The 23,026-nt window shown below is 34.5% G+C and overlaps 2 protein-coding genes across 2 annotated transcripts in view; one reads left to right on the top strand and one right to left on the bottom strand.

Annotated features, from left to right (window-relative positions):
- LOC148944420 (uncharacterized) overlaps positions 1-16,057 on the top strand; it is a 72,204-nt gene extending 56,147 nt beyond the window's left edge. Inside the window, exons 12-16 of the mRNA XM_089099731.1 lie at positions 129-344; positions 2,085-2,315; positions 5,362-5,585; positions 7,884-8,157; positions 15,763-16,057. Of these exons, the coding sequence (XP_088955857.1) occupies positions 129-344; positions 2,085-2,315; positions 5,362-5,585; positions 7,884-8,157; positions 15,763-15,974 (1,157 nt within the window). The 3' untranslated portion in view covers positions 15,975-16,057. The remainder of the gene's footprint in view (positions 1-128; positions 345-2,084; positions 2,316-5,361; positions 5,586-7,883; positions 8,158-15,762) is intronic.
- LOC148944419 (mitochondrial S-adenosylmethionine carrier protein) overlaps positions 1-23,026 on the bottom strand; it is a 177,131-nt gene that overhangs the window by 14,239 nt on the left and 139,866 nt on the right. The window lies entirely within an intron of this gene.

Raw genomic sequence — 23,026 nt, 5'->3', positions numbered from 1 at the left:
GGAGATATGATTGATTGATTTCGTGTAGCACCTTTTACTTTTTAATAGTGAACAGGGTTTTTGCTGTGATACTCCCTTAAATAAAAACTCGTTACCTTATTATTAAATATTCAGTGTTCAAATTGCAGGTTCTCTGAAGTTTAACGGGGTAGACGTCATTGATAAGGATATAACAGCAACCAATGGTGTGATACATCTTGTACCAAACCTTCTTCAACTTCCTCAAGCAGAATTTTTACTGAAGAACAAGAAAGAGAATCTAGTGGTGACATCTACTCTGGCTATTTTTGAAGATGCATTTTTCACGCCAGCACCTGTTTTGGGATTCGCTGATAGCAAAAAAGGTTCTTTTTTCAATTTGTGTGCCTTTTTTTCTGGGAAAACAATACGTTACATCCCCTATCCCTGCAATAAATTGCTGACGCTCCCCTAGATTATGGCTATAAATTTCTGCCCCCTTTTATTTCAAGTAAAAATCAAACAAAGAGACGAAAAGTAAGGTAACTGACGTAATGAACACTGGTGAAATGGACAAGAGCTAAAGACGACCGAGTCCCCCCGAGGACGTTTTAAGCTTTGTTAATAAAAATTCAAGCATTATAACATTCAGTCATTCAATAATAACATTCAAGAAATAGCATTCAATAAATGTTAATGGAATATTTTAAATGAACGGGTACGATCTAGCTCTTAAAAAAATGTTTCAAATGGTTTTGAGTTGTAGGGGTATGAACGCCGATAGCCCTGAAAAGTATATATTTTAGATTATAATGGAAAAAAAGCGATCAATAGTTTCAACCTTTGACGGGTTGTATATTAGTTAGAAATTAGAACAGTTAAAGCAGCAGTTATCATCAACCGTATATTTTGTTTTTCGCAATTTAACTATTACAATTATCATTATCATGCTGCTTTTGGGATCAGGCGACCCTCAAAGCAACTACTATTTATCAAATCTTCATGTTTTGGGATACTTCTTATAAGATTCCTATTTTATATAATAGTTTCTTATTGATTTCTTATAGTCCTTATTACAAAGCTTATTTGAGAAATTGGAAGTTCTGGTTTTAACGCTTAAGAAAACTTAATAAAAAGTTTAACCTCTAAGAAAGTTCAGGACCAAAAATAAACCTTTTGAAAGTTCAGATCAACCCCTTCGAGCCGAGAAGCGTAACTTGCTCAGAATTATTTTCTTAAATAATGAAATTTTATTTTCCTCTGGGGGCTGTTTAATGAAAATAATAAAGAAACTTCGGAATTAATTCGTTGTTTCAGGAGAATACACGAAAAACTACTTTTAGTAAAGAGTTCATGGGCGATAGCTGTAAAAGGTCTAAAGGCCAAGTAAAGGTTATTTAATTGGTAGCCTTTTGACTAGTCTGACTTTTGTCTCCCCCATAAGATTAACTTATAAAGCTGAAAAGAATTGAAATCTCTCCTTCGTGTCTTTTCATTTTTCTTCCTAGTTTTATTTATGGTCACTTTTTTGTTGTGTCTTGTTTATTTATTTTTCTTCTTTGTGACGTAGTTTGAGCTCTAATTTTCACTTTTTTTACCTTTCGTGATCTTTTTTGCCTAAGACTTTTTTTTAACGTTGAAATGTGAATTTAACTTTTTTGTTAGCTTGTGGCTGTATAGAGTATTTCTTAATTTATGAATTCCCCATTAGTTCGTTGTTTCTTCAAACAGTATCAAAGAAACTAACATAAAATATATAGCAAAAAAAGGTTTTGAAAAAGAAACCTATTAATAGAGCAATCGATTCATATATCTAAATAATTTTATCACAAATAAGTACTTTTCAGGTAAATAATAGGCATTTGAACTTTATGAGTAAAATTATTTTGGTGCCCTAAAAGCCTTTATTATTTGCAATAATAATTAACGGATAGAGACATACAAAAAGAAGATACAAGTAATGTCCTAGTAATATTGACTTTAAAATGCTTCTGTGAACTTAATACTGTCAACTGATGGATGAAGAAAAGAATTTGGAAAAAAAATCGTTTACAAGGAAAAAGAACCCCTAAATAACTATATTCAAAACTGGTCTCTCACACTAACACACTATGTTATATTTATAGAAAATTTAGCACAGAGAGAAGATTTTGGTTTTGGAGATTACGATTCACAGATTTTTACTACCGAACCAGAAGCAGAAATCCTTCCCCCTGTCACCATAATGAGGCCTTCACAGAAAAATAAACCAAAAAAGATGCCGTCAACGGTTTATGGAGCAGTTGGACAGCAAAACCTCACCATTTTCGCAAAATTTCTTGGTGCTTCTGGACTAAAAGACCTAGTTGATCAGGAAGGTTAGTATTTCCTCGTTTTTAAAAGTGACACAAATAAAGAAAAAAAGATAAAGAGGAAAACGCATTTTATTGCAACCGATGTTGGATCCGATCGTCTAGTCTGGAAGATTTAAGAAAAATTGCCCAATCTTGCATTAAAAGGATATTACTTTAGCTGCATTAGGGCATAACTATTAGGGTTGCAAAAACAACAGGACCTGTATAAAAAGTAAAAAATTGAAACAGTGATCTAAAGATATAGTTGTTCATAGGTCCACAGAATTAAAGCTATACGTGTTAAAAATCGAAGACTAGTTTTTTTCTAATTCAAGTTGAATTTTAAGCAATGAAAAATCCTTACTATTAAAAAGAAAGTAAGTTCTGTCTCCTCGTGTTTCCGAATTTCCTCTACTTTAGATGATACCTGCTCAGTATTCTAATATTTTTTATGCTTAGACCCTTCGGATGTCCTTCAGATAGTTCCGGTGCTGCCCCATATTCCGAATTTTGAACCTTAGGACTAAAGTACTATTGAGCCGAGTCTTTCTTTGCATACAGTTCGTTACCATGAACTATTTAATAAAAATTTTAATTATTTATTGTTAGAATTCAATGTCATAGCTCTTCATTTGTTTTCCCGAGAACAAAAGGGGGAAACCGGATTTGAACCGGTGACCTAACGATCTCTAGTCAAATGCACTAATACTGAGCAATAAGTAGCCTGTTCATCCTAATGACAATGCTATATATTAACAGTATGGGCAAATTTCCCAACTTGCTGTCCTTTCTCCAGGGTCAGGGGGAGGGGGTCATGCTATCCCGAAATGCATCATTATTGGACCTTTCAATTATGCTTAACAATAGGGCTCTCTCAAATTTATAATCGGACGACTTTGGGGGAAAGAGGGGCATGGGAGGGAGGGGGTAGCTGCCCTCCAATCTTTTTGGTCACTTAAAAAGGGAACTATAACTTTTAATTTCCATTCGGATGATCCCTAGTCTGATATTCTACGTTCGATACGATCATCACTGGGAAAAAAACAACAACAAATAAACTTGCATCCGTGATCTTTCTTCTTCCAAAAAACACCAAGTTCATCATTTTTGTAGATGGGAGCTTGAAACCTCTACAGTAGAGTTCTCTGATACGCAGAATCTCATGGTGTGATTTTCAATAACATTCCTTGGCTTTTAGGTGATGCTTCCCCCTTTTCAAAAATCAGGCAAATTTTCGTCAGCTTTTGATGGCTGACACTAAACTTGATGAATCTTACATATTTGGAATCAGCATAATACGTCAATTCTTTTGATGTGTCTATTGCTATCAAAACTTGGCTTTTAGAGTTTTGGTTACTTAAGCAAGAGCCGCGTTGCTCCTTACTTACAGTTCGTTACCACGAACTTTTAATTTCGTTAATATTGACAGGGGTTACTCTTGCTTTATCGTTCATTACCATGAACTGTTTGTTACTTCAGCAAACACATGGATAACATGCTCAACATTTGAGAAGTCTTCAACAGTGTATTCCTTATAAAAATATTTTTTATGCTTTCAACTTGCTCACAATGTACTTTTACAGTTTGATCACATGATGAAAATTCATGTGCTTGAAGCTTTTCTTGTCATTTTTTTTCTCATTAAACGTGTATGCACATATGAAACTTCTTCCTAGTTTACTGTTATTTAGTTTTTTTTTACAAATGGATATGTGACTTGGAATCCGTTCTCTCACCAGATATCTAAAGAGAGGAAGGCCTGATTACTGGCCACCCCCAATAGCTTAAATAATTATAATTTAAATGATCATTCACATTATACGGACTCGCAAGTAAATTTTATATTTAGTAATTCCTTTTCTACTTCTCATACTATAATTGAAATCCTGAAAAGTTTACGCAAAAACCGACATAAGATATGATATGAGTTATTCTGCCAAGCTGTTAAGCCCTGGACCCTTCAGTTTTTTCCTGATCATACTGACCTTCTTCAAGTCACAAAAATTACTCCTAAGTATAAGCTGACACAAATTGTAACTGGTCACTGTAAATTAAATTCATTTTTATGTAGAATTAATAAAAGCGATTGTTCCAATTGTGATTGTGGTGACGAGGAGACTTTATATTATTATCTGTTTGAGTGTAATTTTTTTGAAAATGAAAGAACTGAAATGCAATATAGAATATAAGATTTTTCTTACTCTAATACCTTTAATATTAATGTTATCTGGGTGACTAAAAAGGCTCGGCATGCCATTTTCGAATACTTCAACCAAACAATTAGAAGAGAGAAAAATTGTATAATATTTTTTTCCTTCTTTTAGGTAATTTTAAGTGCTAATAAATGTTGTCAACTTATTGTTTTTCCTTTTTCTTATTTCTGTGTGGTGTTTAGTATTTTGCTTGTGTTTCTCAGTTTTTGATATTTTATGCTATATTTTGTAGATTAGATTGTGAAATACTCTGTACGGGTTTAGTCACTGAATAAAATCATTCATTCATGGTTAAATGAAAAACTTGCTTGCGTCTTTTTTTCCGGTTCCTTTTAAATCAAACTGTTATGGAAATTCACAAAAGGTTAACCTTTTCTCGACTTTTCCCCTTTTTCTTTCTTTTTGAAGGATTCAGGAAAATAAACTGTAGAATAGTAAATTGAATAACGAAACAAGAATTGCTACGACTATGATGCTATCTCAGGATGAAGGACCCTAAGGCCAACACATACTATATGTTTAATTCGTACAGCACGAACGTATTTTCGAGAAGATAACTTTACTTTTGTTTTATTTCATTATTATGCTGAAAGGAATATGCTATATCACTCTCTGAAGAGAGATTTAGAAATAGATGTTAAAGGGATAATTGCATCTTGAACCAGTTTTTTGGAAATTTTAAGAATATTTTTCAAACAATCTGTTAATCATGTTTTAATTCACTATAGTAAATCTATTAGTCAATCAATATTTTTTTTATTGTTTTATAATATTCTTTTTTCGTTATTGTCTCTACCATATTGAGCTATGCACGCACTTGTGATGCACTGAACTTACTATCGCAATTCTCATTATAGGCCCCTGGACTGTCTTCGCTCCAACAAATGCTGCGTTCTCAATGCTACCCGCAGCCATAGTACAACAATTGAGTCACGACAGATTTTACTTGAAACGCATCTTGTCATACCATATTGTACCAGGCCGTCTAACTCGTCGACACCTTGCTAACGATGCAGTTTTCCCTACTTTATCAGACGGAACCGAGGTTCGGACTAACCAATACTCAGATGGAAATGTAATGGTAAGATGACGGAGGTTGAACTCAAACTAGTGAATATACTTCAGGTTTTTTTAACTGTTCTGTTAATTTAAGATGCTGCCAATACTTTTCAAGATTAAGGCAATGTCCAGGATTATTTCTAGACGGATCGAGGAATAGTTTCTTATGGAATAGTTGCCAAATGCCCAAAAAAATCATCTTTTCTATATTGTTTTGCGGGAAAACATTTCTGCTAGAAATTAGATTGGCTAAAAGTGTCGACACACGTAAATCTTCTTCGATAGCTGGTACGCCATTTCATCTAAATCGGTAATAGGACTGGTATCCTATTAGAAAACAACCAAAAGTAGTCTTCACTTTCTTTTCTAATGAAAACATACACACTATTCTCTATAGGTTTAAAAAGTGGCGTCAATTTGGGACGCGGGTAGGGGAACCTATGCCCTCAAGATTTTTTGCCTCTCCCCTAGGTTTTGAAAAATCCCTTTTTGGGAGCATTTCTATTGAAAAATACATTTTATGGTAGTTTAATTGGAAGAAAACTGAAAAAAATTACATCCCTGTGGATATTGACAAACACATTTGCCCCTCCCCCCTAGATTTTCGTGGATTGACGTCACTGGCTGAATAATATTAACTAGACATGTCAAGTTCCTTTGTTATTAATTTTCAATATATATAAGCTAATATATTACCATGAGCAAAATAAACCATGAGCATATAACCTAAGTACACAGAAATCGTACAAAATCATAAATAGTAATTATAATTACCAGTCTTTATGGGCACCTAACCATTATTAACGAGTTATGCGCGACCCATACATTTGACATACCTGATTAAAAATTTATCAGAACATTTTCACGACTAAAAATTATGGAAGTTGGAACGGGCTCGCAGTTGTGCAATGTTACAATGAATCTTTAAACTTGTTTTAGAACACAATGGAAATGACTGTGATAAACTGTGAAGGTACAAAGTGTGTCAAAAGATTTCTGAAATTTTGGAATGCCTTAAAATTATAGCATAGAGTTCTACTTATAGGAGGGGAGGATGACGTCATTTGTTTTCATGAAAACGAGCTACCTTGACAATTCCAAACATTTAGAAAACTATGTAAGGGGTGCCATACTAATTTTGCGGACTTTTGTTGGTGACTGGAGGAAGTATTGCAAATAAACTACACGATGCACGTTCGGTACATCCATGGAGATGCGTGGGGTAATTTTACTCTTTTAAATGACCACTAAATAATCTCCCAAATATACCACGTAGTAGCCCACAGAATGGAGAACTCTAATTGTGGATGACCTACTTTTTGTTTGCCCCCAGATCGATGGCCAAAAGGCACAAGTTTTGCTCTCTATCATTCTTCATCAATAAAACAAGACCCAGCCATTTCAAATTTTCTTTTAATATAGCCCTAGAAAGGGGGATCGATCCATATTTTTGGGTAGTTTATTGCTTTATATTAGGTCAATCAAACTAGTTTCTAAAATTAAAATAGACAATTTCTCTAGAAAATATATAGCACATCTTGTCCAACCTTTTGAAGCGCCCCACACTTCAAGGCCATACTTTTCCACTGTCTTAGTTCTAGCTTAGTTCTGCCCTAGGATTGATGATAGATTATCTATCACACAGGAAAATGAAACATTTTTATACAATTCTGAGAAAGTTATGCCAGCTTTGCCTCTCACAGAGACTATCTGTCTGGGCTTCTCTCTAATTAGCCGCTGCTCTCAATGCTTTAAATCACTTCCACCCAGTTGATTTTAATCCAAAAATCAACGGACTCAATATTCTAATCCAGCCGTGTATAATATAATAGCCATATGCAGAAATCTTGCCTCATTGAATAACATCTGCTATATCAAGGAAAATATCCTCAGAAGTAAAATTTCAGCTCTGCATTCGTACCTTTTCATTTCTAGAAACAAAAAATTCTGTTGCTTCTATGTTTTTCATTCTCTTGCTTCTCATTCCCTTCTTTACTTTCAATTTTGAATGAATACACATTTAAATCAGAATTACAAGTAGTATGGATAATCGGATAGCTGTAGCTGATAAGAATTTTTCTTTCGTATTTTATTGAATGGTTTTAGAGTGTACTTTTAAAATATTACATTGAATGTGTTGCCAAACACAGTGAATATTATTGGTACATTATTTTCTTAATGTCTCGGATGAAACTAATTAGGTCAAAAGTGCACTTTTAGAAATATTCTATGCATTTAATTTGTAAAATCACTTTACTAAAATCGGCTTAGTTAGCTTACCTAACTAAATAAAAAATTGATCATTATTCCATCCTTTTAGTGGTATACTGTCAGTGGATCAAGAATTCTTCATCTTGATGAAAAGGCTAGCAATGGAGTAGTTCATATACTCGAGAATGTTCTTTACCCTCCGCACGGAGATATGCTTGCTACGTTGAAGGGTTCTCCTATTTTAATGCAAATATCTATGCTTATACACGATCTGGCGATTAGCAATGAAGTTCAAGGAGACCCAATTACACTCTTTGTCCCAAGTGATGAAGCATTCCAACAGTTAAATGTTAAAACTATGAAGAATCAAAGAAGACTTAGAGGTAAGTTTTATTTCTAGGTATAAATTTTTATTATTATTAATTAAAAAGAGCTTTCCGAAAAATAAGTTTCTCAAAGAAAAGTAAAGGCCATTTTAAACTTAACCTCAGCAGATATAAATACCTGTTAAGATTCAAACTCAAAACGACCAAAAATTACAATTAAAGAATAAATGAAACCCAAAACGAACCGAAATTAAATAAACAATCATAGCAAAAAACATACGAACAAGTAATAATATAAATGAACAAATAGATCTTAAAGCGAATAATGCTTTAGATTGAATATGAAAATCAAGCTTAAAACGAAAAAAAAATATTTTGGTATTGAAGTATAAATGAAACTTAAAACGAACAGAAATTAAATAAACAATCAATGCAAACAAACATACAATAGATCTTAATGTAAATGAATTAATAAATTCTAAAACGAGTGAAACTTAAATTGAATATGCAAATCAAGCTTGAAACGAACAAAAATCACTACAAACAAGAGTTTGGGTATCACCTCGTTCTCTCACTTTAAAAGTCTAAAAGCTACTGTGTCATTGGCGCTTTACTGAAAAACAATTTATTACAAATATTTTCTTTTGTACTTAATATTGAAAATAAATATTGAAATTATTGTAAAATTTTGAACTGATGAGCTTTCAGCAATTAATATCATTATACATCAACTATTCAGTTTAATTTATTAGTTCTCTCTGAAATTGTTCAAGGCGAATATAGTTTAGTACAAACAAGAGTTTGGATACTGCCCCCTTCCTTAACTGTAAATACCCAAAGCCTACTGCAACATTGGCGCTTCACTGAAAACGAATTATATTACAATTATTTTCTTTTCCAGTTCTTACAGCATTGAAAATAAAAATCAAATTACAGTGAAATAAATTCTTGAACTGATGGATCTTTCAACAATTAATATCATTATATATTAAACATTCAATTTGATGTTGTTTATACTTTCCAAGACTATTCAAGACGCATATAGTTTTCAGTAAAGCGCTAATGACGCAGTAGGTTTTAGACTTTACAGTGAGAGAAGGAGGCGATACCCAAACTCTGGTTTGTAGTGCTTTTTGTTCGTTTCAAGCTTGATTTGCATATTCAATTTAAGTTTAACTCGTTTTAGAATTTATTAACTCATTTACATTAATATGGGTTTGGGGAAAACGGGCGTGGGGGGGGGGTTAAGGGCCCTCCGATCTTTTTTTACTCTTAAAAATTGAACTAGAACCTTCAGTTTCCATTCAAATCAGCCCTCTCTGAAGTTTGTACGAGCATCCCTTCCGTAAGCACCATATATGCCCCCAGGGCATAACTTGCAACGCCTGGCCCAGGGCACTGGGTGGTTATGTCTACACCGGAGTTTTTTTTTTATCTGATCTTTGAACTATTTTTAGAAAACAGCTTGTTTCAAAATCTTTATAGGGTAAATTTGGGGAAAAGTGGCGTGGGGGGATATTTTCCCTCTCTTTTCTGTCGACTCTCAGAAATTAAGGAGGGACTATCAACTTACATCCAAAGAATCCATTTAGGAAGTTTATACTAGCTGTCTCTCCACAGAAGTTGTATGTGCCCCCCAGGACTAACTTTCAACGGTTACTATACCCCGTTCCCAGAAGGATAGTTTCGATCTCGGAGTTTACGTTATATGATTTTTGAACCATCTTGAAAAAAAGCTCTCTCAAAGTTCTTATCAGATGCGTTTGAGGAAAATAGGGCGTGGAGAGGGAGGAATAGTTGCCTCCGCTGTCTTTTGATCATTTAAAAATGAACGAGGACTGTCAGTCTCCACTCAAATGTACCGTCACTAAAGTATACACGAGCATCCCTTTCATAAGAATTATATATCCCCACAGAGAATTAGTTACATCGCCTATCTTTGGGCCCTAGGGGGTTGTGTCGACCCCAAAGTTTTCATTATATGATCTGTGAACTATTTAAAAAAAAATAGCTATCTCAAAGTTCTTATCGGATGGGTTTGAGGAAAAAAGGACATGGAGAGGGGGGGGCTTGTTGCCCTCCGATATCTGTTGACTCTGTAAGAGTGAACTAGAACTTCCCATTTCCAATCAAATGAGCCCTGTCCCAAGTTTTATACGAGTATACCGTCCATAAAAACCATATATACCCCCTGACCATTACTTACAACCCCTGCCGCGGGCTCTGGGGGGGTTATGTTAACACAGGAATATTTCTTATGAGAACTTTGATTTATTTTTGTAACGAAATTGCCATACGCAAAGGAGTTTTTGTCATAATACTTTTGAACTGTTTTTAATAAAATGGCTACCTTAAATTTTTTATCAGATGTATTTGGGGAAAAAGGGCTTGGGGGGGGGCTAGTTGCCCTCTGATAACTTTTGAATCTTAAAAAGGGCACTAGAACTCTCGATTTCCAATCGAATGAGCCCCCTTTGAAGTTTTTACGACGACCCCTTCTATATGAAGTTCCTCTAAGAAAAAAATAAATGGAGTATTGGGGGAGGCTATCCCTTCCATAATAACCATACATATCCCAAGGGGATAAGTTAAAACGCCTACCCCTGGGCCCTGGGATGCTGTGTCAACACTAGAGTTTTTGTTATCTGGACTTTGAACTATTTTTGACAAAATGTCTATATCCAAATTTCTATCTGATGCATTTAGGGAGTGAAGGGGGGGGGGCTTTTTGCCTTCTGATCTCTTTTGACTCTTAAAAAGTGAACGAGAACTTTCAATTTCCAATCAAATGAGTCCTTTCCGAAGTTTATACGAGCATCTCTTAAGAATCCCATAAGAACTATATATGTCCCCAGAGCATTACTTCCAACGCCTGCCTCCAGGCCCTGGTGGGTTGCATCGGCACAGGAGTTTTTCTTATCTGACCTTTTAACTATTTTTAATAAAATGGCTATTTTAAAAACCTTATCGGATGGGCTTGGGGAAAAAGGGTGTGTGGGCGGGGGGCTAGTTGCCCTCGGATATCTTTTGACTCTTAAAAAGTGAACTAGAACATTCAATTTCCAATCAAATGAGCCCTCTCTGAAGTTTATACGAACATCTCTTTCATAAGAACCATATATGCCCCTAGGACAACACTTACAACGCCTACCCTCCTGCCTTTGGGGGTTATGTTGACACCATAGTTTTTGTTATCTAATTTTTGAAAAATTTTGAAAAAACTGGTTATCTCAAAATTTGTAGCTGATGGATTTGGGGGAAAAAGTGCGTGGGGGGGGGGGGGGCTTGTTGCCCTTAAATCTCTTGACTCTTAAAAAGTGAACTAGAAATTTCAGTTTCCAATAACATGAGCCCTCTATGAAGTTTATATGAGCATCCCTTTCATAAGAACCATAATTGCCTTGAGGGCATAACTTTAAACACCGTTCCCCGGGCCCTGAGGGGCTGTATTGACACTGGAGTTTTTCTTATCCGGCCTTTGAACTATTAACAAAATGCGTATCTCAAAATTTTCATCAGATAAGCTTGGAAAAGAAGGCGTGGAGGAGCGGGGGCTAGTTGACGTCGGATCTCTTTTGACTATTAAAAAGTGAACTCGAAATTTTAATTTCCAATCAAATGAGCCCTCTCTGAAGTTTATACCAGCATCCCTTTCATAAGAACCATATATGCCCCAGGGCATAACTTACAACGGCCCTTGGTGGTTGAGTCGACACCTAAGTTTTGTTATGTGACTTTTGAACAATTTTTAACCTAATGGATACCTCAAAATTTTTTTTGGATGGATTTGGGGAAAAAGGGGCGTGGGGGGGGGGGCTAGTTCCCCTACAATCTCTTTTGACTTTCAAAAACTAAACTAGAACTTTCAATTTCCAATCAAATGAGCACTCTCTGAATTTTTACGAGCATCCCTCGCATAAGAACCATATATTCCCCCAGGGCATAACTTACAATGCCTGGCCTAGGGCCCTGGGGGGTTGTGTCGACCCTGGAGTTTTTGTTATATCGTCTTTGAACTATTTTTAATATAATGGCTATCTCAAAGCTCTTATCGGATGGGTTTGAGGAAAAAATGGCGTGGAGGGGGGGGGCAGGTGCCCTCCAATCTATTTTGACTATTAAAAATTGAACTAGAACTTTCAATTTACAATCAAATGAGCCCTCTTTGAAGTTTATACGAGCATCCCTTCCATAAGAACCATATATGCCCCCAGGTTATAACTTACAACGCCTGCCTCTCGGCCCTGGGGGGTTGTGTCGACACCAAAGTTTTTGTTATATGATCTTTGAACTATTTTTAACAAAATAGCTATCTAAAATTTTTTGTCTGATGCATTTGGGAAAAGAGAGCGTGGGGGAGGGGGGCTAGTTACCCTCCGATATCTTTTGAATCTTAAAAAGCGAACTAGAACTTTCAATTTCCAATCAAATGAGCCCTCTCTGAAGTTTATACGAGCATTACTTCCAAAAAAAACATCTACCCCCAGGGCATATCTTATGAACCTTGCCCTGAAGACTGTGGGGGGGAGGGGGAGTGTCCTGCTCAAAGATATAATTTCCAGAACTTTCAACTACGTTGAACAAAATGGCTATCTTAAAATTTTGATTGGATGTGTTTGGAGAAACGGTGGGCGTGGAAGGGATGTTAGTTGCCTTTCGATCACTTTCGACTATTAAAAAGGGCACTAGCCATTTTAATTTCCAATCGAATGAGCCCTTTTTGAAGTTTCTACAACAACGCTTTCTATAAAAAAACCTTATATGCCCCCGGGCATAACTTACAACCTTGTCCTGGTGGCTGTTAGGGGGGGGGGGGGTTATCATCCTAAAAGACTTAATTTCTAGAATTTTCTACTACGTTGAACAAAATGGCTATCTCAAAATTTTGATTGGATGTGTTTGGGGAAAAGGTGGGCGCGAGAGGGGCGTTAGTTGCCCTCCAATCACTTTCTACTATTAAACCGGCACTAGCCCTTTGAATTTCCAATCGAATGAGCACTTTTTGAAGTTTCTACGACAAAGCTTTCTATAAAAACCTTATATGCCCCCAGGGCATAACTTACAACCCTTGCCCTAAGGGCTGTGGGGGGAGTGTCCTACTCAAAACATAATTTCTATCTGGAAATCAACTACGTAAAACAGAATGGTTATCTAAAAATTTTGATTGGATGTGTTTGGGGAAATGGTGGACGTGGAAGGGGTGGTAGTTGCCTTCCAATCACTTTTGATCCTTAAAAAGGGGACTAGAACTCTCGGTTTTTAATCGAATCCCTTTGAGGTTTATACGACGGCCCCTTCCATTGGAAGTCCTCTGAGAAAAAAAACAAATAAAACACTGGTGCCGTATGGCCTTTACCATAGGCAACGCTACAGCGTTTGCCTCTGATTTAAATGACTATAAACAAAAATTCAGTTTACTCTAAATAACATGTTATCCAATCAACTGACATTACCCTGAACAATCATTTAATCATTACGTGGGCTATTTAACCTTTGAAATTTATCAAACAGTTCATGAACGAACTGTAAGTAAGCATTTACACGGCTCAATAGTAACCAAAACTCTAAAAAAGCGAAATTTTGATACTAATAAACATATATATATATATACATATATATATATATATATATATATATATATATATATATATATATATATATATATATATATATATATATATATATATATATATATATATATATATATATATATATATATATATATATATATATATGTATATATATATATATATATATATTTATATATATAAACTATCTTTATAAGTGAACAATAATTGTGTATTTATTTATGCTCTCGAAAACGGCTCTATGTTCTTTCGGAAAAATTGGTATTTTGGGATATTCTCGCATAAAAAAACGATCTAGATAGGTCAGAAGTCTGAGAAAATTTGTTAAGAGCCTGAATTTTGGGGAAAATTAGCTGCAATAATCAAATATATTTGAACAGATTGCAGTATGAAAAGGCAATAATTTGCGTAAAGAACAACAAACAGGTAATTGCCTAAATATTCGTATACACTTTAACAAGGAATTACTAAAATTCAAAAACCTTAAAAAAAACTTTTTGAACGTAACCAGTTACATAATGTATATAGGAAGGCCCAAAAAAGGAAAAGTTGCAATTACTACAAATGATGATTCTCTGTTTTGACAAGGGATTATTGCAATCCAAAAACGTTAAAACAGAAAACTAAAAGTTAGAACCTTAGTAGATATCGTTGTTAGAAATCGGACTAGTTTCAATGATCAAGTATCTTTGAACATAATGCGGTATAAAAAGATATTAAACTGCGTAAAGAGCAAAAAGTTGGTAATTGCAAAAAGATTGGTATATATTTTAACAAGATTTTACAACCATTCAAAAACCTTAAAAAAGAAAACCAAAAGATTGAAGCTTAGTAAAAATCATCGTTAGAAATTGGACTTGCTTTAATAATCAAATATCTTTGAAACGATTCAGTATGAAAAGACATTAAATTGCGTAAAGAACAAAAAACTGGTAGTTGGAAAAATATTTTTATATATTTTAAAAAGAGATTACAGAAATTCAAAAAAAAACAAAAAAAAACAGAAAGCTTAAAAAAAACAAAAGTTTGAAGCTTAGTAGATATCGTTGTTAGTAACCGGACTTGCTTTAATAATGAAATATCTTTGAAAAGACTACGGTATGAAAAGACAGCAAATTATCTGCGGTTAGAAGACAAGCGACAATAAGAATCTATATGTAGAAGCGTGTCAAGTGCCGGGGCCCGGCGGCTAGTAATTGCAAAAATATATCGTTGTTAGAAATCGGACCTGCCTTAATAATCAAATATCTTTGAAAAGACCGCAATATGAAAAGAGAGAACATTGTCTCTAATTGTCTGCAGTTAGAAGACAAGCGACAATGAGAATCCATATATAGAAGCCTTCTGAGTGCCATACCCATGTAGTATCATGTAGTATCCAAATACAAATGATGGCTTATATATTTTTCATGATTGCTGTTTTCATAACACTACCCCCCCCCCCGCGTTTCTATTGGCGTGGGGTAATATTTTGGTTCTTCATTCTTGTTCCCTAATCTCGAAATAATCTTTGTTTTAATAAGCTTATATAGGCATAGACTTGATCCTTCAGTACAGATTAAACTCAAGGAATAGAACTCTAGACCTCTCAACCGCTTACCTCCTATACTGCTCAAACGCTGCAACATTTGCGCACAGAACATTAGTTTTTTAAACCTCAAAATTGTCTTTGCACCCATAGATTTCCTCACTTCCTCCAACCGAATGATCGACAGTACTTGCCGTATTTCTGCTCTAAATTCTTAGTCTTCTCATAGCAGTGTTATTCAGTTTTAATGACAGTGTATAGGCAGAATATTAATCCTTGAGTTTCCATCAAGTTTCAGATATATAGCTCTAGACGTCTCTTAAAATACAACTTACATTTATCATACTTGTTGCTTTCTAATTTTTTTTTTTATAGAATCTATATGAATTTCCAGGTCCTCACTTAATTTCTGAGGAATACTCTGGGGTCCCCCAATTGCAGTGTCTGGAGAAATCGAATATCCTAGAGTTGCCTGAGATAGCTTATGAATTTAAGTATCTAAGATTAGAAGACGTTTTATTCTTTTTTCTTTCTTTTTTATTTCAGCGTGGCTAAGGAAACACATTGTCAAAGGTACCCACTTCAGTATAGGTCTTATCGAAGGAAAAGTTCTAAACTCAGTCGATGGGTTTAGCAAAATAAACATCACTGAATCACCTCACTGTGTCAACGCTAATGGCCAAGAGCTTCTGTACCCAGATATTGCTGTAACAAATGGGGTACTACACGTTACAAATGGCTTAATGTTTGATATGTGAATTGTAAAAGTAATTTTTATCCCAGTGTTGATAATTTATTCAAGTCTACTATTTTTTAATCATTATAATATACTTTTAGAAGACATTGTTATTGACTTAATCAACACGCAAGCCATCACACTTTTACTTCCCAGTCTGAAAGATGGAATGTCAGCTCAATTTTATAGAGCCTAGGGTTGATACGGTATGGAGTCATTTCAAAATATGTTATAGAGAAAAAAAAAATAGAGCATAAGCAGTAAAACAAAAACGTACAAAAAACCAACTCAGTTCGCAAAACTAACAGAAGCAGTAATACTAACTTTAACCGGCATTATAAAAACCTGCCGTACAACTAAATCTTATAAAATAAAGCAAATATTAATATAGTGAACCCTTATAGTAAGAACTTATAAAAGAAAAGTCACAAAACCGTAACAAGGATAGCAATCACTTAAAAAAGAACTGAAAACTACTGGGTAGGTAAAGGAGACCCCCTCCTTTTTCTGTGAATGGACATTTGTGCTTTTCTAAAGAAATAAAAAGAATTAGATGGAGAATTTGGATCCATGGAGAAAAATAGGGAAAATGTATTGCAAAACAAAAAAAAAACTGAGAGAAATTGTTGAAATAATACAATATACCATTAATGTAGTAGATATAAAAAGTTGAAAAACTCCTAAAAGACTGGGTGTGAAACGGTCTTTTGCTATAAAGCAAAAGGCACATAATAAATCTATACCCGATGTCCAACGGGAACTATCATAAGCTATTCGTTATGCCTTATTGAAGATGCAATAGGAAGGCCGAAATAAGTGATAAAAAAATCAACTGGCTTGGCCCTGTATTCTTGAGAAAAATACCTTCAGGGGGTTTTGCTTCCAGTTAAAAAATACAGCACCACTTTTATCTAACAGCGTTAGATTCAAGACCAAGTTTTGCATATACAAAGTATGGAGAGGCAAAGACATCGCTGCTACGCTGGATAGTGCGGCTAAAGTTCAAAGCATTATCGGCACAACAAGGTACTCGTAACGACAGGTTGGGATCAGCGATAATGAAAGAAGAGTGTTAAGAATTTCAATATAATGTGACGAAGAGGAAAAAGCACTTTAACTTTCTCGACACCAACAAAAATGTCAGGTGTAAATTTGTGAGGGCCAAGACGTGCAGAGCCAGGGTCAAACAATTTAGGAACAAAGGGGTCACCATCCTTGGACGATGCATGGGGTTTCCAGCTGAAATTGAGGGATCCAATGTAAGAGAGATTAACCCCAGGCTGATTTACATAAAGTAAAATAGTGGCAGAAATTCGCGTTTCGAATGCTTCACACAATTCGGGGTTCGCAATGATGACAGTTTTGAGTGTCACATTGACATCCATCGGAGTGTTTGTGTCTACAAGCGATACGTGGATACAGATACAGTCCAGAAAAGATTAGAATCCGAATTGATTAAGAGGGATGTTTCAAATTTAGATGGTCAATAAAGGGCAGTTCAAAAATCTACAGATAGTAGCAGTCATCGCTGTTACGTGGAACTAAGACCACTGGCTTCTTTGAAAGGCTTCTTTGAAGGTAAAATTTCTATTTTCGGCTGAGACTAATTAAAGGCAACAAAACCTAGACATTAGTAACTAATATTGTCTTATTTACACGAACAATAAGAATGAATTGCTTCACGAATAAAAAAAGTGATATAAAAGAAAGAATCTAGAGCACAATAAACCAGTAAAAACAAAATAGTAGAATAGAAGCATCTTCAAAAACTACCCGTCTCAAAACCTAATGTTACCATATGGTAACCTTAAAATACCCACAGAAATGGGAGATGAAGATAAAACTAAATAAGATTCTCATAAATGCAAGCTAAAAGTAGAGACTTTAAGGAACAAAATAAAATAATAAAAACAAGAAAAATTCACATGCATCATTTTCATTAGCGCTGTCAAAATCAGCTAATTTTCGCTTTTTAGGCATGGTAAAAAACTACTGTTTTCACTGATCAGCTGACGACTTACGGAGCTATCTAGAAGAGTAAAAAGTATCACAACAAGGAGGGCTGAATTTGTGCTATCTGACAGTCTTAAGTTCGAAAGCAGGTTTAAAGCTACCGCTTCAAACCTGCCGCTTCATGCAGGCTTACTACCTGCTTGAAGCTCAACTACAAGAGATACTAGGTTCGTGGAAGGAAAGGTTACCATATGGTTACCTACGGAATGAAAGGGTTAAAGCAATGAAAATCTTTAGTTAAGCATTTTCGAGCATCGATTTCTTAAAAAAAAACAAAAAAAAAACACACACAGCAACAAACAGCTTTAGTCCATTTTACTGGTAAGCCTCCAAATATGAATGAAATCAAAATCCGAAATTTGCTAGCAATATTTGAAAACGATCTCGTAATCGACCAGAAGAAAAATATCAAAAGATACCTTTTCTCTCATGTAGTTGTGGAATACTTTATCCTGGAGCTGAAAACTTACATCACTTCAAAATTGGCATCATCATTGCACTTTTCAGGTGCCTTTTAATGACTTTGAATTTTAATGACATTTATTACATATCTGTTGGAGGGAAGGCTGAATTTCTAGTCTTCTGAAATTTTCTATAATCTTTGCTCTGAATCTGAACAAGTCTTGTACTACACATGATAGTTGACTATTTGAAATAAATATCGTACATGTTTAAATGTTACTAGTTGAATAATACAAAATTTGAAAAAAAAGAAGCTAGAATGTCAACTTGAATATATTCCACAGTATGTAAAAAACTACTAAACCTATCTCCCAGGACTTCGAGAGTCAAAATACTGTTTCGCTTTTTCAAAGACACAAAAAAATGCACTGCCTTTGGATAGCCTTAGTACTTGTGGAACCATACAGAAAAATATCCTAGGAAACGAAATTTTGTGGACCTATAGATTATGCCACAATTAGAATAGATTAGGATGAGACTTCAAATGAGAAACAAAAATTAAAAGAACATAAAATAGAATTAAAATTGACACGAACTTTCGTTCGAACTATACCCTTTCTGCGTTTTGTCAAACAGTTCGTGGTAACGAACTGTAAGTAAGGAGCGACCCGGCTCAATGGTAACCGAAACTCTAGAAAATGAGTTATTGATACCAATAAATACATCAATAGAACCAGATTTCAATGCTGATTTCAAATATATATCAGTTTAGTGCTACCCATCAAAAGTTAGGCGCCTGAGAAAATTTGGCTGATTTTGAAAAAAGGAGGAAAGACCCCCTAAAAGTTATAGAACCTTAATGAAAATCACACCATTATATTCAGCGTATCAGAGAACCCTACTGTAGAGGTTTCAAGCTCCTATCTACAAAAATGTGGAATTTTACATTTTTTGCCAGAAGAAAGATCACGGATGCGTGTTTATTTGTTTGTTTGTTTGTTTGTTTGTTTTTGTTGTTTTTTTCCCAGGGGTGATCGTATTGACCCAGTGGTCCTAGAATATCGTGGGAAGGCTCAATCGAACGGAAAATAAAAGTTCTAGTGCCCTTTTTAAGTGACCAAACAAATGGAGGGCAACTAGGCCCTCTCCCACGCTTATTTTTTTCCCAAAGTCACCCGATCAAAATTTTGAGATAGCCATTTTGTACAGCATGGTCGAAAATATGATAAATATGTCTTTTAGGATGACTTAATCCCCGAAGTTCCCAGAGGGAGGGCTAAAAGTTATGAACTTTACCCAATGTTAACATATAGTATTGGTTATTGGGAAGTATACAGAAGTTTTCAGGAGGTTTTTTTCTGGTAATGGGAGGGAAGGGTGGGTCGGTGGTTATGTTGGAGGATCTGTTCATGAAGGAAGTTTTCATGGGGGAATGGAAATTGCCATGAAGGGGGCGCCGGACTTGCCAGCATTATTTATTGGTTATTGGGAAGTATACAACCATTTTCAGGACGGATTTTGTCTGGGGGGGGGGGCTAGAGGAGGGGGTTACTCTGGAGAATATTTCCGTGGAATATGTTTCTTTGGGGCAAGGGACATTTCTACGAAGGGCGCGCCAGATTTCCAAGCATTATTTAAAAAACGATCAGAAATTAAATAAAAAAAAACAAGTTTTTTGAACTGAAATGTAAGAAGGAATATTAGAACTTAAAACGAACAGAAATTATAACGTATGTGAGGGGGTTCTCCCCCAAGTCAATACCTCGCTCTTTACGCTGCAGGTTTTTTTAAGTTCTTTCAAAAGAGCTATCTATTCTAATTAAACGGCCTTTGTGATTCAGGGTTTTTTTAATTAAATTTTGTTTTAATTTTTAACGTTTTAATTTTTTTAATTTAAAGAGCGTGGAATTGACTAAGGGGAGAACCCCCTCATATGCGTAATAACATATACGTAATAAAAAAACAATAAAAAAACAAGCGATAAGGCTCAATAGTAAATTTTTTAATTTATAAGTTAATTTGTTAGACATCCATTTAGCAAAAGAAAAATAAAATTTTTATGCAAATAAGAGCTGCATTAACTAAAAAACGATCAGAAATTAAATAAAAAAAACAAGTTTTTTAAACTGAAAGTAAGGAGCGACATTAAAACTTAAAACGAACAGAAATTATTCCGTATATGAAAGGGGCTGTCCCCTCCTCAACGCCTCGCTCTTTACGCTAAAGTTTGACTCTGTCTCACAACTTTATTTTTTAAAACAATAAAAAACTTTAGCGTAAAGAGCGAGGCGTTGAGGAGGGACAGCCCTTTCATATACGGAATAATTACATTTCAACTGAAATGTAAGAAGGAATATTGGAACTTAAAACGAACAGAAATTATAACGTATGTGAGGGGGTTCTACCCCAAGTCAATACCTCGCTCTTTACGCTTCAGTTTTTTTTTTTTAGTGCTTTCAAAAGAGCTATCTATTCTAATTAAACGGCCTTTGTGATTCAGGGGTTTGGGGCTGTACCCTCCTCAACGCCTAGCTCTTTACGCTAAAGTTTGACTCTGTCTCACAACTTTATTTTTTAAAACAATAAAAAACTTTAGCGTAAAGAGCGAGGCGTTGAGGAGGGACAGCCCCTTTCATATACGGAATAATTACATTTCAACTGAAATGTAAGAAGGAATATTAGAACTTAAAACGAACAGAAATTATAACGTATGTGAGGGGGTTCTCCCCCAAGTCAATACCTCGCTCTTTACGCTACAGTTTTTTTTAGTGCTGTCAAAAGAGCTATCTATTCTAATTAAACGACCTTTGTGATTCAGGGGTTTGTTAAAAAAAATTTGTTTTAAATTTTAACTTAAAAACAGTGTTATCGACTAAGGATACAACCCCCTCATATACGAAATAACATATAAGTAATAAAAAAAAAAAATAAAAAAACAATCGATACGGCTAAATAGTAATCGAAACTTTTAAAAACGGACTTTTTCTGTCAATAAATGAATCAAAAGAATGTGTTTATAATGCTGATTCTAAATATATAAATTTTATTAAGTTTAGTATTACTCATCAAAGGCTACGAGCCTGAGAAAATTTACTCGATTTTTTAAAGAGGGGGAAACATCCCCTACAAGTGAAAGAATTTTAATGAAAATCACACCGTCAGATTCAGCGTATCAGAAAACCCTATTACATAGGTTTCAAGCTCATATCTGCAAAAATCTGCAACTTTGTATTTTTTGCCAGAAGAAAAATATATGAATATAGAAGTTAGTTACGTAAGTTAATTTGCAAAGACATCCATTTAGAAAAAGAAAAGTTAAATTTTTATTCAAATAAAAGCTGCATTAACTAAAAAACGATCAGAAATTAAATAAAAAAAAACAAGTTTTTTAAACTGAAAGTAAGGAGCGACATTAAAACTTAAAACGAACAGAAATTATTCCGTATATGAAAGGGGCTGTCCCCTCCTCAACGCCTCGTTCTTTACGCTAAAGTTTGACTCTTTCTAACAAATATATTTTTTAAAAAAATAAAAAACTTGAGATTAAAGAGCGATGCGTTGAGGAGGGGACAGCCCCGTTCATATACGGAATGATTACATTTCAACTGAAATGTAAGAAGGAATATTAGAACTTAAAACGAACAGAAATTATAACGTATATGAAGGGGTTCTCCCCCAAGTCAATACCTCGCTCTTTACGCTTCAGTTTTTTTTAGTGCTTTCAAAAGAGCTATCTATTCTAATTAAACGGCCTTTGTGATTCAGGGGTTTATGAATCAAAATTTTTTTTAACTTTTAACGTAAAGAGGGTGGTATTGATTAAGGGGAGAACCCCCTCATATACGTAATAAAATATACGTAATAAAAAAAAACAATAAAAAAACAAGCGATACGGCTTAATAGTAATCGAAACTTTTAAAAACGGAATTTTGATGTCAATAAACGTATCAAAAGAATGTGTTTATAATGCTGATTCTAAATATATAAATTTTATTAAGCTTAGTATTACTCATCAAAGGCTACGAGCCTGAGAAAATTTACTCGATTTTTTAAAGAGGGGGAAAACATCCCCTAAAAGTGAAAGGATTTTAATGAAAATCACACCGTCAGATTCAGCGTATCAGAAAACCCTATTACATAGGTTTCAAGCTCATATCTGCAAAAATCTGCAACTTTGTATTTTTTGCCAGAAGAAAAATATACGAATATAGAAGTTAGTTACGTAAGTTAATTTGTAAAGACATCCATTTAGCAAAAGAAAAGTAAAATTTTTATGCAAATAAAAGATGCATTAACTAAAAAACGATCAGAAATTAAATAAAAAAAAACAAGTTTTTTAAACTGAAAGTAAGGAGCGACATTAAAAATTAACCCTACAATAATTTTGTCATTTTTTTAACGGGGCCGTCCCCTCCACACCGCCCCTAAATTTACTATATTTTTTTAATATTTAAAAAAAATTTATTTTTAAAAAAAAAAAAAAATTTTAGCGTAAAGCGCGAGGCGTTGAGGAGGGGACAGCCCCTTTCATATACGGAATAATTTCTGTTCGTTTTAAGTTTTAATGTCGCTCCTTACTTTCAGTTTAAAAAACTTGTTTTTTTATATTTAATTTTGTTTAAAGAGAAGAGACATCAGAACAGCACAGAAAATTAACTT

The sequence above is a fragment of the Artemia sp. Qi Xiang Cuo genome, chromosome 14 (genome assembly GCF_049724085.1).
Source record: "Artemia sp. Qi Xiang Cuo chromosome 14, ASM4972408v1, whole genome shotgun sequence".
In the NCBI taxonomy this organism is placed as follows: domain Eukaryota; kingdom Metazoa; phylum Arthropoda; class Branchiopoda; order Anostraca; family Artemiidae; genus Artemia; species Artemia sp. Qi Xiang Cuo.
Note: the sequence above shows the minus strand (reverse complement) of the source record. Positions and strands in the feature narration are given on the sequence as shown.